This window comes from Girardinichthys multiradiatus, chromosome 1 (genome assembly GCF_021462225.1).
Source record: "Girardinichthys multiradiatus isolate DD_20200921_A chromosome 1, DD_fGirMul_XY1, whole genome shotgun sequence".
Taxonomy (NCBI): Eukaryota; Metazoa; Chordata; class Actinopteri; order Cyprinodontiformes; family Goodeidae; genus Girardinichthys; species Girardinichthys multiradiatus.
The window spans coordinates 7,204,118-7,217,636 of NC_061794.1; the positions used below are offsets into that span (position 1 = coordinate 7,204,118).

Here is a 13,519-nt window from a genome sequence, read left to right on the forward strand (position 1 = left end):
TTGCGGCTTTTTTAAAACTTGCTGTTGTTTCTGCTTTTCGCTGTTGTTTTCGCATTTACAGCATTTTCATTTGAAGTGTCTTTCTGTTGCGTTAGTTTTTGCGTTTGTATGTTTTGGAGTTTGCATCATTTATGAATTATGGAGTTTTCATTATGCATAGGTTGGTAGCGCGTTGTCGTCCTTTGCTGCGCGTTTGCACCTCGCGGCCACCGTAGGGAGGTAGATTATAGTTTTGCTTACAAGAACGTAAACATGACACGTCCCAATGACAAAGTTCTGACAGACTGACTCATTGGTGATGTTTTTTTAGGAAATCCAAAACAGCTTTCAGCATTTCCCTGTACAATGGCACACTCATAATAAAAATGTCTAGAAACTTTGATCATAAATAAACCCTATATTACTATCACACCATTTTTTAAAGCAATAATAGTAACTTTTCTACGGAGCCAGGTGTCGTGCCAAGGTAGTTACCCCCGACAGAATTAGTATCCCCCGCGTCGGGAGCGCGCATTCGTCAGGAAATCATATTGAGCCTGCCAGGATTTACATCCCCATTCAAAAATGGACTAACAATGTCCCACATTCCTGATTTTCGGATCTTAAACACTTCTTATAATGAATAAGTACTCCACAAATTTTGAAGCAGTTAGCTCTTTAAATGCAAAAGTTACAGGGGATACAAAAATATCAGACTGTCCCTGCCATAATTTGTACCCCCGTCCAAATAATGGACAAACAGTATCCCACATGTCTATGTACATGTATCTGTGTATGTACATGTATATGTATATATTGGTGTCACAAGTCCATTGTGGGACGTTGCGTGCCTTTCTTTGGATAAGTCCCATTTAAAACCCTTGAGACCAATCAATAAATATGGGCATTATATTTAGATCTAGCTGACACTTGTTGATATCATTTTAAAAATGTAATCATAAATGGATTTCATCATCTTAAGAGCATATCCAGAATTTCACAGTTTGTCTCTCGGTCCAATACAGACAATTTATTATATGCTTTTATAAGATGCAGAATAGATTAGTGCAGTGTACATGGGGAACACACCTACATTTAACATGAAAATGAGTTGTTGAAGCTTCCAGTTGTACTTTTCAAAATAATCACCAGTGGAAACATTCTCTAATAAGGTTGCTCCTACACGGATCTATGACTTTCATATGTCTGAAAATTACAATTCAAATCTGCAGCAGTTTCACACCTTCAGTCTATGCAGTATCAATCTAATGTCATTTTAGTCTCAACATAACATCAACACGTTTCACAATAATTCAAAGATTTTATTCAACACTAACATTTTTTTAAATTCGCCAATCTCAAGACATCAAAAAATGTAAACGGGGGTTTCCAGATGAAACTTACACCACATAAAATACACATGAATTAAGAAAAATACAGCAAATACTATAAAAAATATACAAATTATCTATATATATAAAAGTACTCTCACAGTATTATTTATATAACGTGAAAAAAGCCGTTCGCACCACATGGTATGGTTTTTAATGAAATTGTTACTTTATGCAGTGCATGATACATGAAAACAGCAATAAAAGCTTTCAGTGCTGTTTGTATAATAAACACTGATTCAACTGAGAACTTTTTTCTATTATCAACAGTTATTCTATTTGATGCTGGAAAGCTCTGATTCATTTTAGGTAAATTTCTCTGGAGATTTCAAATGGGATGAAGACTGGAAAATGACAACAGGTAAACAGGCCTCTTGTTGCTCTTGCTCAGTTTTAAAGGAACCACGGTCCTTTCATACTGATGTCCATCATAGTCACTGTTTGTTTTCTCCTCTCAAGGCTGGTAGCCATAATAAGGGTCTTCTGAATGAAGAACATACACACAAACAAAGAGAAACTTTCAGACGACTGATTTAAAGATGAGACACAGTTGCCCTCAGAAATTAAATTTTGCAGACTGTCATTCGGCCACTTTTAGCAGCTAACCTGTTTGCTGGGGAATATTTTGACAGCCTCCACTGCTGTCACATACACCCCGTGGTCCAATCTCTCCTGGCTGACCAGAAGGCCCAAGGGCCCCTAGTGGTCCTGGCTTACCATCGTTTCCTTTCGGACCTGGAACCCCTAGCTTGGACTCCCCTGGAGGACCTGCACACACAAAATGCACATCCCTCACATATCTTAATCACACAACAGGTTACTGATAATCTGTTTGACACTAATTTAATAAATGAAACAAACAGGTCAAGGAGAGGTACCTGCAAACCCTTTGATCCCTGAGGGCCCCTGGACGTTATTCCCCGAAAGCCCTTTTTCTCCAGGAATACCTCTCCGTCCTACAGAGAAAAGAGAAGCAACTGAACAGAATGTCTTGGTTAATAGCTCTGATGAGACATCTAACAGATAAAACCTTACCCTGCTCTCCTGGATATCCAGGCCTCCCAGGTCTCCCTCTTGAGCCGACATTCCCCTGGTTGCCCCTGGCACCTGGTGGGCCCCTGGACCCTGGTATACCAGGTTCCCCTGGGGGACCCAATGGCTCTTCAATAGGAACGGGCTTTCGACCAATCTCATTGATGAACATATCAAGCTTTAAAACCTCATCTAAAAAGGAAGACATCAAATCACCATCATTTTTTATGTTGCAGTGACTGCAAATCACAAACAATTAATATAGGTAGAGGTGTTCATTGTAACACCCCTGTATTTAACAGTACTTACTGTGTACTAGTTGTTCACAGGCCTGTGTGACCAGCTGATAGATCATGGCCATAGACTGAGGTTCCCCCTGTAAAATATCAGAAGATTCACCTGCTGTGAGCTAAGGCAGCTATGAGCTCAGAAGCTATTAGCCAGTTAGCTTGAAAACATTTGAGTAATAATCTTAAATAGCTTCTGACATTGCATTAATTCCATAAAACACTTTTTGCTGCAACACTGTACATGGGAAGACTTTACTCTGCAATAACAGCAATGCTTTCAATAGAACTCTGGAATGTCGCGCACACAGATGTGTGTATGAAAACACCGTGTGGCACATAAAATATTTATCAATAGACAAATGACAAAAATGTATTTGAACCTAATGCTGATTGGGTTATACCCCTTACAATCTGAGAACTTAGTTAAATTCTTTATTATGTTACCTGTTCTTCTTTGAAGGTAACCCTTGTAAAAAATGAGGATACACCGATTGCAGGTTTCGGGCCAATCACGATCTTTAAAAAGCCTAACCTGCCCATTCAGATTTTTTTTTTAGAACTTATATTGTCAGGTGTTATAAGGCCCAATACACCTTCAATGTTCCAATCTTATGTTGGCAACGGAGGGAGACTATCGTTAACCACGCATGTGCAGATGTGACCTGGTGGGCGGGTCTATCAGTCAGCCCTCTCTCATGGCAGAGCAGAAGGGGACATTGACTGATTTTCCCACTTTTGTGGTTATAAGGTAGATAAGACTGGTGGATAAGATTGGTTTCACATGTAAGTATCGGCCAATCACTAATCACCCGCCGATCACTCATAACTAAGGAAATCAGCCGGCTGATCGATCGGTGCACCCCTAGTAAAAATCATATCATTATTGGACTTCTCTAGTCTAAGGTGTACTAGATGTAATAGCATAATTGTTTAAACATAAACTCAGAGTGGTAGTAAGTATGTATTTTATCCCTCTTACCCACCTTTTCACCTCGATCCCCTTTATTTCCTGGCAGTCCCTGTGAAGTTAAATGTACATGAGCATAAACTGGCAGATAACCATATGTGAAGACAGGCTGGACTGCTTTTGTGTTTGTCCCAAAGGTCTTACTGTTGGTCCAAGAGGTCCAGAGGGACCCCTCTCCCCTACAGGTCCTGGGTGTCCTGGAAGCCCTTGGAAACCCTGAACCACAGAAAATGTTTAATGGGGACACTGGCAAAAACTGAACTTTATAGGAAAACTTAAAGTGCACCCAGGAAGATATAATTGTTGATGGTTTTGATTTCAGCAAAAAATGCATATATTTACATACTCCCCAATATGAGAAATCTAGTCCATTAGAACTAAATATTTTGGTTGTCCTGATTATAACATTTTTAAAAGTTTATTAAAGACTGATAGTTAATACATTCACTAGAATCCAACAACCATTCAATGAAGATTTCATAAAATATTTGTTTTAATCTGTGTTCTAGGGTACATTTTTAACTCAAGCTGTCAGATATGTACACAAAGGACAACTTATTCTCACCCTGGCGCCAGTGATGCCTGGGGCCCCAATGTTTCCTTCCACGCCTCTAATACCCTGCAAACATGGAAAGAGAGAGACGGAGAGATGAGGACTGGCACAAAGCTCTGCTGGAAGAGGACTTGTTATCTTTTTCTAGGATCAAGCAACTCACCTTGGGCCCTGGGATCCCCTCTTCTCCCTTTGGACCTGGCGGTCCAGGTAAACCCTATATAAAAAAAAGATCAAACAAGTTGGACAGGGAATATTATTGTTGTTATTTGACAACCAAAGGATAGATAAACAGATTCGCATTGTTTCAACTCACTTGTACTCCTGATCGCCCAGGATCTCCTTTTTCTCCCCTCGCTCCTGGTGGACCCTGATTACAACAATGTTAACAACAGAGGAACATGTGTTTTTTTTAAATCTTTCTAAAGTAAATTCTTAGACATTACCAGCAACACACACAGGAGAAAATGTAAAGTTAAGACTCACCATTTTGCCTTGGACTGTTATGCCTCGCGGTCCAACGCTGCCTAGAGGTCCAAGACCCCCCTCAAATCCAGGCTTTCCTGGGGGCCCCACCTCCCCCTGACAGAGTCAGCATAAAAATGGCAGTCAAGTTTTGCTTAAAAACAACATGTATGAGTTCCTGGGGATATGAGTTCCAGCTCTCTTTAGATGCCTTGACTGGGAGCCAACTCAACTCATCATACCTGCAGTTGCTGTTTACAGTCCGGGATTGTCAGACACACGCCCAACAAGTCATGTGCCCTATTTTCATGTGCGTGGTTTACAAAACTGTATTATTGCACATTTTTATGTTAATTTAACAAATCCCTGTTTTTCCTAATGGTGCCCATCTCCAGCAATATTTGGTAAGCGGCACAATAGACAGATCGCCAGTCTATGACAGGGCAAAACAGAAACACAAAGGAGAAACAGACATGTACCGAACCCACACAGGCAGAGGAGAACATGCATGCTCCATTCAGAAAGACCCTAGGTTGTGATTGAAACCCAGGACCATTTCGCTGCAAGGCTAAGGTGGTATCAACTGCTCCACAGTGCAGAATGTTACAAGTCAAATTATCAACAAGTCATATTAAAATAGAGAGTATACATGCTGATGTTGGCAGGTCACTAAAAACATCAGCTGATTGAAGACTGGAGATGTATAAGTTTAAAAGCAAATAATGAAGCTATGCATGTTTCAGGCGATGTACAGTCAGGATATTACAGTAGCTTTCTTAACAGCGTTGATGCTATGCTAAAGCAGCATAGTGAAGCTGACCTGCAAAAACTCGGATGTGGACTATATGTCTGTCTGTGTCAAAAGAAACAAATAGGAGGGAGCACAGCATCTGGAACGGTCATTTGCGAGTGAGATAAGTCGGACATGATTGTGATACTAGACAAGTATGAAACGTAGCCTTTTATTTTACTTTATATACATAGCAATGATTTTAATGAAGTTTGGGACTCTCCAGATTTAACCATTCGATCAGTATCAGATTGGAAACCTGATCAGGATGTCACCATTATTTACAGTAACTCATATTAATAAAATAATTACAGTAAAATAGAAGTTTAATATTTAGGAAGCCACGAAGCCCACTTCCTTCACAGTTAAAGACTTTAAGCTAAAACTACCTAATAACACTGCCTATTTTAAATGTCACAATCATTTTTATCTTACCTTTTGGCCTTGCTCTCCCTTATCACCTTTCTCCCCTTGAGGACCTGGTCTACCCTGTGAGAAAATATATAAATGGAACTTTAACATTTTAATAATCAACAAAAATATGCCTTGGTATTTACTATATCACAGAAAATTACAGGAAAAAAAAACAAAAACAATTTATTTGAAAGGTACTCATGTGGTGACCTACAATGGGTCCAGCGGGACCAGGAGCTCCAGGAATGTTGGAGGAACAGGTACATGTATACGGTGCAGCAGGACAGCTCTCCTCATCCCTCTGAGACACAGACATATTCCATAAAGGGTTTCGGTTAACTGGTGAAGCGGCTGTATGTGTGTACCTAAACTGGGGAAATGTGTTTCTTAAATTCACACACCTCTCATATTTAATTACGGTTTTCAGACAGTCATCAAATACTTCTACCAACATGAAAAAAAGCTGACTAAAGATGTGCAGGAACACTGACCACTCCAGGCAGGTCACAGCAGGTATCCATGGAAGCCCATGTGGTATTACAGACAATCTCAAAGGACTGCAGCTGAAACTGGAAACAGCAGCAGAACAAAATAATTATATCTACCTTCATTTTATTACTCGCATTGGGTTAGTTTGAAGAATCAGCAGATTCTTCTGTTTATTCACAAACCGATTCCGCATTAATGTCAGAGAGGAAGAAAAGCTACCAGGGCTGAGCCGCTATTAGGTCCTCTGGTTTTCACCAGTTTTCCCAGCATCTCGAATCCATCGGTTGGCAGGTTTCCCAGAGGGCGAGCTGGCCTTTCACCAACAGGCTGACAGTCCACAGACAGGGAAACACTCACCTGGCTAACAGACAGGTGAACCTGTCAGACCCAAATAAAACACAAACACTATTAATGATAAAAAATGACATCCAAGTTTATATTAATCTTTCTGTTTTCAACCATATTACCACAGCATGTAAAGTTAATTAAGCAAAGGCTTTTAACGTCAAACACTTCTCTTATGTAACTAATTTATTTCACCAGAGTTTCCATAATTTGATCATTAAGTGAAACTGAAATATATGAAGAAAAATTCCATTAAAGTCAGCATTCAGTGGTTCTTCAAATAGGGAGCAGCAGCATTTGAATATGGAACTAAATACAAAGCATTAACTAAAGGCTTAAGTCTCAACATGTTTGACTCACACTCCCCTTGTCTGTGAAATAATTAGTTCTAAAGAAGGACCATTTTATTTGCTGCTAAATAAAAGTGAAAATTAATTCATCCTTAAAGAGCAGCTCGATGGGTTTTATTTCACCTTGTGAAAACTTCCATAGAAAATCTTGTGAACCAGAGGCTGATCAAAGGTGAGCTCCTGCACTTCTCCCCTGTAGTCTAGACTGAAGTACATCAGATGTTTGGTAGAAGCTGTGAAAAACAGAAAATTGACATCTTTCATCATTTGCTGTACTGTTTTAACTAATGGTGCCTTAATCCAATCCCAAGTATTTGCTTAGGGACCCAATCCGGGCATTTTTAAACAATTGCTATAGACTTTTTTGTGTCAGTAGGTAACTTTACAACAGAGACCACAAAAATCACATGTGGGGTTCCCCAAGGGTCCATCTTAGGGCCCCTTCTATTCGATATCTGCAGTATAGACCAAACGTTTGGACACACCTTCTCATTCAAAGAGTTTTCTTCATTTTCATGACTATGAATATTGTAGCTTCACACTGAAGGCATCAAAACTATAAATTAACACATGTGGAATTATATACTGACCAAAAAAGTGTGAAACAACTTAAAATATGTCTTATATTCTAGTTTCTTCAAAGTAGCCACCTTTTGCTTTGATTACTGCTCCGCACACTCTTGGCATTCTGTTGATGAGCTTCAAGAGGTAGTCACCTGAAATGGTTTTCCAACAGTCTTGAAGGAGTTCCCAGAGGTGCTTAGCACTTGTTGGCCCTTTTGCCTTCAGTCTGTGGTCCAGCTCACCCCAAACCATCTCGATTGGGTTCAGGTCCGGTGACTGTGGAGGCCAGGTCATCTGGCGCAGCACCCCATCACTCTCCTTGGTCAAATAGCCCTTACACAGCCTGGAGGTGTGTTTGGGGTCATTGTCCTGTTGAAAAATACATGATGGTCCAACTAAATGCAAACCGGATGGAATAGCATGCCGCTGCAAGATGCTGTGGTAACCATGCTGGTTCAGTATGCCTTCAATTTTGAATAAATCCCCAACAGTGTCACCAGCAAAGCACCCTCACACCATCACACCTCCTCCTCCATGCTTCACAGTGGGAAGCAGGCATGTAGAGTCCATCCGTTCACCTCTTCTGCGCTGCATAAAGACACGGTGGTTGGAACCAAAGATCTCAAACTTGGACTTATCAGACTAAAGCACAGATTTCCACTGGTCTAATGTCCATTCCTTGTGTTCTTTAGCCCAAACAAGTCTCTTCTGCTTGTTGCCTGTCCTCAGCAGTGGTTTCCTAGCAGCTATTTTACCATGAAGGCCTGAGTCACACAGTCTCCTCTTAACAGTTGTTCTAGAGATGTGTCTGCTGCTAGAACTCTGTGTGGCATTGACCTGTTCTCTAATCTGAGCTGCTGTTAACCTGCGATTTCTGAGGCTGGTGACTCGGATGAACTTATCATCCGCAGCAGAGGTGACTCTTGGTCTTCCTTTCCTGGGGCGGTCTTCATGTGAGCCAGTTTCTTTGTAGCACTTGATGGTTTTTGCGACTGCACTTGGGGACACTTTCAAAGTTTTCCCAATTGTTCGGACTGACTGACCTTCATTTCTTAAAGTAATGATGGCCACTCGTTTTTCTTCACTCAGCTTCTTTTTTCTTGCCATAATACACATTCTAACAGTCTATTCAGTAGGACTATCAGCTGTGTACCGTATCCACCTCCTGCACAACACAACTGATGGTCCCAACCCCATTTATAAGGCTTGAAATCCCACTTATTAAACCTGACAGGGCACACCAGTGAAGTGAAAACCATTTCAGGTGACTACCTCTTAAAGCTCATCAACAGAATGCCAAGAGTGTGCGGAGCAGTAATCAAAGCAAAAGGTGGCTACTTTGAAGAACCTAGAATATGCACTGCCATACTTGCACACTGATCATCTGCACTGTTTTATTGCTCTTGCATCTTATACTGCTCTATATTTACTCTCACTCACTTAAAACTGTGCACATATATTTATATTATATTGTAGATATGTTTATACTGTTTAATTTGTATTGTATTGCACTGACTACGCCAAAACAAATTCCTTGTATGTCCAAAAACGTACTAGGCAATAAAGCTTTTCTGATTCTGATTCTGATATAAGACATATTTTCAGTTGTTTCACACTTTTTTGTTCAGTATATAATTCCACATGTGTTAATTCATAGTTTTGATGCCTTCAGTGTGAAGCTACAATATTCATAGTCATGAAAATAAAGACAACTCTTTGAATGAGAAGGTGTGTCCAAACTTTTGGTCTGTATTGTACATGCTCCCCTAACTCAGATTGTAATTAACAACAACATAAGTTATCATAACTATGCAGACGACACACAGCTATACGTTACGATGTAACCAGGCGACCATGAACCCATTCGAGCGCTGGGTAAATGCTTAGAAGAAATCAATGCATGGATCTGCCAAAATTCTCTTCAACTGAATCAAAACAAAACTGAAGCAATAATTTTTGGACCAAAGGAAGAGCGTTTAAAAGTTAGCACCCAGCTTCAGCTAATATAGCTAGAAACCACCAATCAGGCTCGAAACCTGGGTGTAATGATGGACTCAGACCTGAACCTTGAGAGGCACAAAAAGACAGTAACAAGGTCGGCCTTCTATCTAAAGAACATCTCCAGGATTAAAGGACTAATGTCTCAGCAGGACCTTGAAAAACTAATTCATGCATTTAGCTTAAGTAGAATTGATTACTGCAACGGTGTCTTCACAGGTCTACCTAAAAAGTAGATCAGACAGCTGCAGTTGATCCAGAGCGCTGCTGCCCGCGTCCTCACTAGAACTAAGAAAGTGGAGCACATCACCCCACATCACCCAGCTGCCAGAAAAACGGTACTTTCCTGACAGCACTGTGTCAAGTGTAAAGTTTGGTGCAGAAGGGATTATGTTGTTGGTCTGTTTTTAGGAGGTTGGCCCTGTTGTTTGACTGGAAGGAAACCTTTATGACTTAGCAATAAGTACAGCTGCTGAGCCACAATTAGCTCACCTGGAGGGGTGTGATTGGGATCAATGGCCTCCCCAATCTGAACCCGAGTGGTGTTTCGTTATTGATTTCTGTCCCAGGCAAGGATTCTCTATACCGTACACCATGTTCAAGCATAATGGTGTTCATCAGTGCACTTGGCACCAGAGGCCGATACCCGACTTTGCAGTTGTGTCTTCTGACCTTTGGCTATATGTCTATCGCACTCACCTGGTGGTGAGTTGGATCAGCTGGAAGAGGAGGATTCCAGACAGACTTGGCTGGCCCACGCATTAAGCAAGGGTCTGCTAAGAACATCTGGCAGAGCCCTTGGTCAGAGACATATTTTAGGCCATTCCAGAAGTTTAAAGGAGCAGAGGCAAAAACCTGGGCCTAGGAGGTTTTTGGTGAGGCCATGGAGAACATCGGCCTTGAGTGATTCTGGCAAACTGTCCGGCGCCTCAGGAGAGGGAAGCAGTGCTTCACCAACACTGTTTACAGGGGGGGCGGGGAGCTGCTGACCTCAACGGTGGAAGAAGTACTGCGAGGATCTCCTCAATCCTACTGTCACACCTTCTCTGGTGGAAGCAGAGACTGGGGACTTGGAGTTGGACTCATCACTCAGGCTAAAGTCACTGAGGCGGATCAAAAGTTCTGCGGTGGCAAAGCTTTGGCGTTAGATGAGGTGTGCACCTCAGGTCTCTGTATCTTGTGGGGCTGTCGTGGCTGACACGCCTCGTCATCATGGCGTAGCAGTTGGGGAAGGGTGCCTCTGGACATGCAGACCGAGGTGGTGGTCCCCCTTGTGAAGGGGGACTGGAGGGTATGTTCCAACTACATGGGGGATCACACTCCCCAGACTCCCTGGTAAGGCCTATGCCAGGGTATCGGAGAGTAGAGTCTGGCTGATGGTCAAATCTCGGCATCAGGAGGAGCAGTGTGGTTTTCGTCCTGGGCGTAGAACACTAGACCAGCTTTACACCCTACAGGGTGCTTGAGAGTTCATGGGAGTTTGCCCAACTGGTTCACATGTGTTTTGTGGACCTGGAGAAGACATTTAACCAAGACCCTTGTGGTGCCCTGTGGGTCGGGACGCTCCAGGAATACGGAGTCAGGGACCCTTTATTAGGGTCCATCTAGTCTCTGTACAAGAGAAGCAGGATTTTGGTTCGCATTGCCGGCATTAAGTCAGTCCTGATCCTGGGCATGTTGGATTCTGGCAGGGCTGCCCTTAGTCACTGCTCCTGGTAATAACTTTCATAACCAGGATTTCTAGGTGCAGACAAGGGCCAAAGGCGGCCTGGTTTGGGGATTTCGATTCCACACAGATGACGTGGCCCTGCTGGCCCCTCATGCACTGTAGCAGTTCGCAGGCAAGTGTAAGCAGCGGGGATGAAGATCAGCTCCTCCAAGTCCAAAGCCATGGTTCTTGACTGGAAAAGGGTGGCTTGACCTCTGCGGGTTGGAGGTAAATTGCTGCCTCAAGTGGAGGAGTTCCAGTATCTCGGGTCTTGTTCATGAGTGAGGGGAGAATGGAGAGGGAGATCGACAGACAGATCGGTGCAGCCACCACAGTAATGCGGACGCTGCACCAGTCCGTTGTGGTGAAGGGAGAGCTGAGCTGAAAGGCAAAGCTCTCAATTTACCGGTTGGTCTACATTCCTACACTCACCTATGGGCATGAACTTTGGGTCATGACCAAAAGAATGAGATCCTGGATACAAGCAGCTGAAATGAGCTTCGTCCATAGGGTGGCCGTGCACTCCCTTTGAGATAGGGTTAGGAGCTCGGCCATCCGGGTGGGGCTCGGAGTTGAGCCACTGCTCCTCCACATCGAGAGGAGTCAGCTGAGGTGGCTCGGGCATCTGTTCTGGATGCGTTTTGGACACCTCCCCCAGGAAGTGTTCCAGGCACGTCCCACCGGGAGGAGGCCCAGGACATGCTGGAGGGACCACGTTTCTTGGCGGGCCCAGGAATGCCTCTGGCTTCCCCCTAAGGAGCTGGAGGAGGTGTCTGGGGAGAGGGAAGTTTACTTAGACTGCCGTCACCGCAACCCAGTCCCGGATAAGCGGAAGATGACGAGTACGAGGATTAAGAAAGGGATGTTACTGAAGTTCTTATGCAAGTCATAGGTTAAGTGAGTACCTTTGGCAATCTAGTGTATATTTCCTGTGTTGGACCACTTGTTTGCTGAATATTGGACCATTTGCACGTTGCTGGACGCAACCAGGCCTCCTGGCATTTTCGGCCATTTTGTATCCAGGATAGACCGTTCCTACAGATCCCGTCGGACATTGCGACTGATATGACGGGGCGCTCCAAGTCTGACGTCACAGGACGCTATATAGGAAGGCGCCCATTTTGAACATTTGCCTTCAGTTGGAGACCGTGACACGGTTACCAACATCTGAAGCATCACCTGGAGAAGAGTCCCGAGTGGATTTAATTTATTCTCTCTTTCGTTGGCCAACAAAGAATTCATAACTCAGGTTTCTGGAATAAGGCGGCCCGAAATCTCACTTTGCCGATCGAAGATGTGTTTAACACGTAACTAAAAAACCACGGAGTTTCAAGGAGCCACCTTGTTTTGTCCTAGTCGACTGTGATGGTCAGATCATATTTTCCCTTTCGCCAAGGAGGCCAGAGGACAAAGATTGACCGCTTTTCCTGAAGTTAACTGTGGACACACAGTAACTTCCAACTTCCACCCCATTCTCTCTCAACCCCGCTCAGAAGGGAGACAACGAAAAGTAAAACCATCTTTTATTTTTTGTTCTTTCTTAGAAAGTCTGGGCAGGGTACAGGAGGTTTTAGTGCAATGAGATTCGCCATTTAATCTAATGTGTCCTGAATGATATGTGCATGTAACCTTTTTATTGAAACTTTGATGTGCCGTGTTGGATGTCTGGAAGCCGCTGCGCTACCCAGCTTTGTGTGTGTTTTGCGGGGTTATTGAACACCTGAGAGCAAGCGCAGGTGTGCTGTGAGACTGGACTGTTATAATAACCTCATGGTGAAATTCAACATTTTCTTTGTCTTCAACCTTACTGCTTGCTAGCTTGCCACCAAAAGTTTTATAACTCTTTGTCACCTCGCAGAGTTGGGGGAGGTTTTATGATTGAGTATAACTGAGTTACAGTTGGAGCTGTGCCCCCACCTCTACTCACCACCACACCCCTTTGTCATATTATCATTTTTGCCATAACTGCTGGTTTGATCCCATATGCACCCACTGCTGTTTTGCCTTATTTTGTTTAGTTAGATATTTACCCCTTTTGTGTAGAACTTTGCATGTTTGAGTAGGTGAAGATTATTGAATCGGAAGAGCGAGTGTATCAGGCTGTGATTTAATAAATATTCACATAGATAAAGAGAAGGCGTTTTGTGTTCATTTTTTGCAAGAGTGATTCGTCAGTCAAGATAA

At 42.8% G+C, this 13,519-nt stretch overlaps 1 protein-coding gene across 5 annotated transcripts in view; it reads right to left on the reverse strand.

The window, feature by feature from the left end:
• Positions 1–1,280: 1,280 nt before the first annotated feature.
• Positions 1,281–13,519, reverse strand: part of LOC124869933 (collagen alpha-1(XX) chain) — a 54,492-nt gene continuing 42,253 nt past the window's right edge. For all 5 annotated transcript variants that reach the window (XM_047368207.1, XM_047368189.1, XM_047368215.1 and 2 more), the window contains exons 28-43: positions 7,189–7,298; positions 6,590–6,748; positions 6,373–6,450; positions 6,096–6,182; positions 5,903–5,956; positions 4,699–4,794; positions 4,529–4,582; positions 4,376–4,429; positions 4,225–4,278; positions 3,804–3,875; positions 3,676–3,711; positions 2,712–2,778; positions 2,406–2,594; positions 2,249–2,326; positions 1,977–2,138; positions 1,281–1,853 (exon numbers count right to left, since the gene is read on the reverse strand). In XM_047368207.1, coding sequence (XP_047224163.1) covers positions 1,825–1,853; positions 1,977–2,138; positions 2,249–2,326; positions 2,406–2,594; positions 2,712–2,778; positions 3,676–3,711; positions 3,804–3,875; positions 4,225–4,278; positions 4,376–4,429; positions 4,529–4,582; positions 4,699–4,794; positions 5,903–5,956; positions 6,096–6,182; positions 6,373–6,450; positions 6,590–6,748; positions 7,189–7,298 — 1,379 coding nt within the window. In that variant the 3' untranslated portion in view covers positions 1,281–1,824. The remainder of the gene's footprint in view (positions 1,854–1,976; positions 2,139–2,248; positions 2,327–2,405; positions 2,595–2,711; positions 2,779–3,675; positions 3,712–3,803; positions 3,876–4,224; positions 4,279–4,375; positions 4,430–4,528; positions 4,583–4,698; positions 4,795–5,902; positions 5,957–6,095; positions 6,183–6,372; positions 6,451–6,589; positions 6,749–7,188; positions 7,299–13,519) is intronic.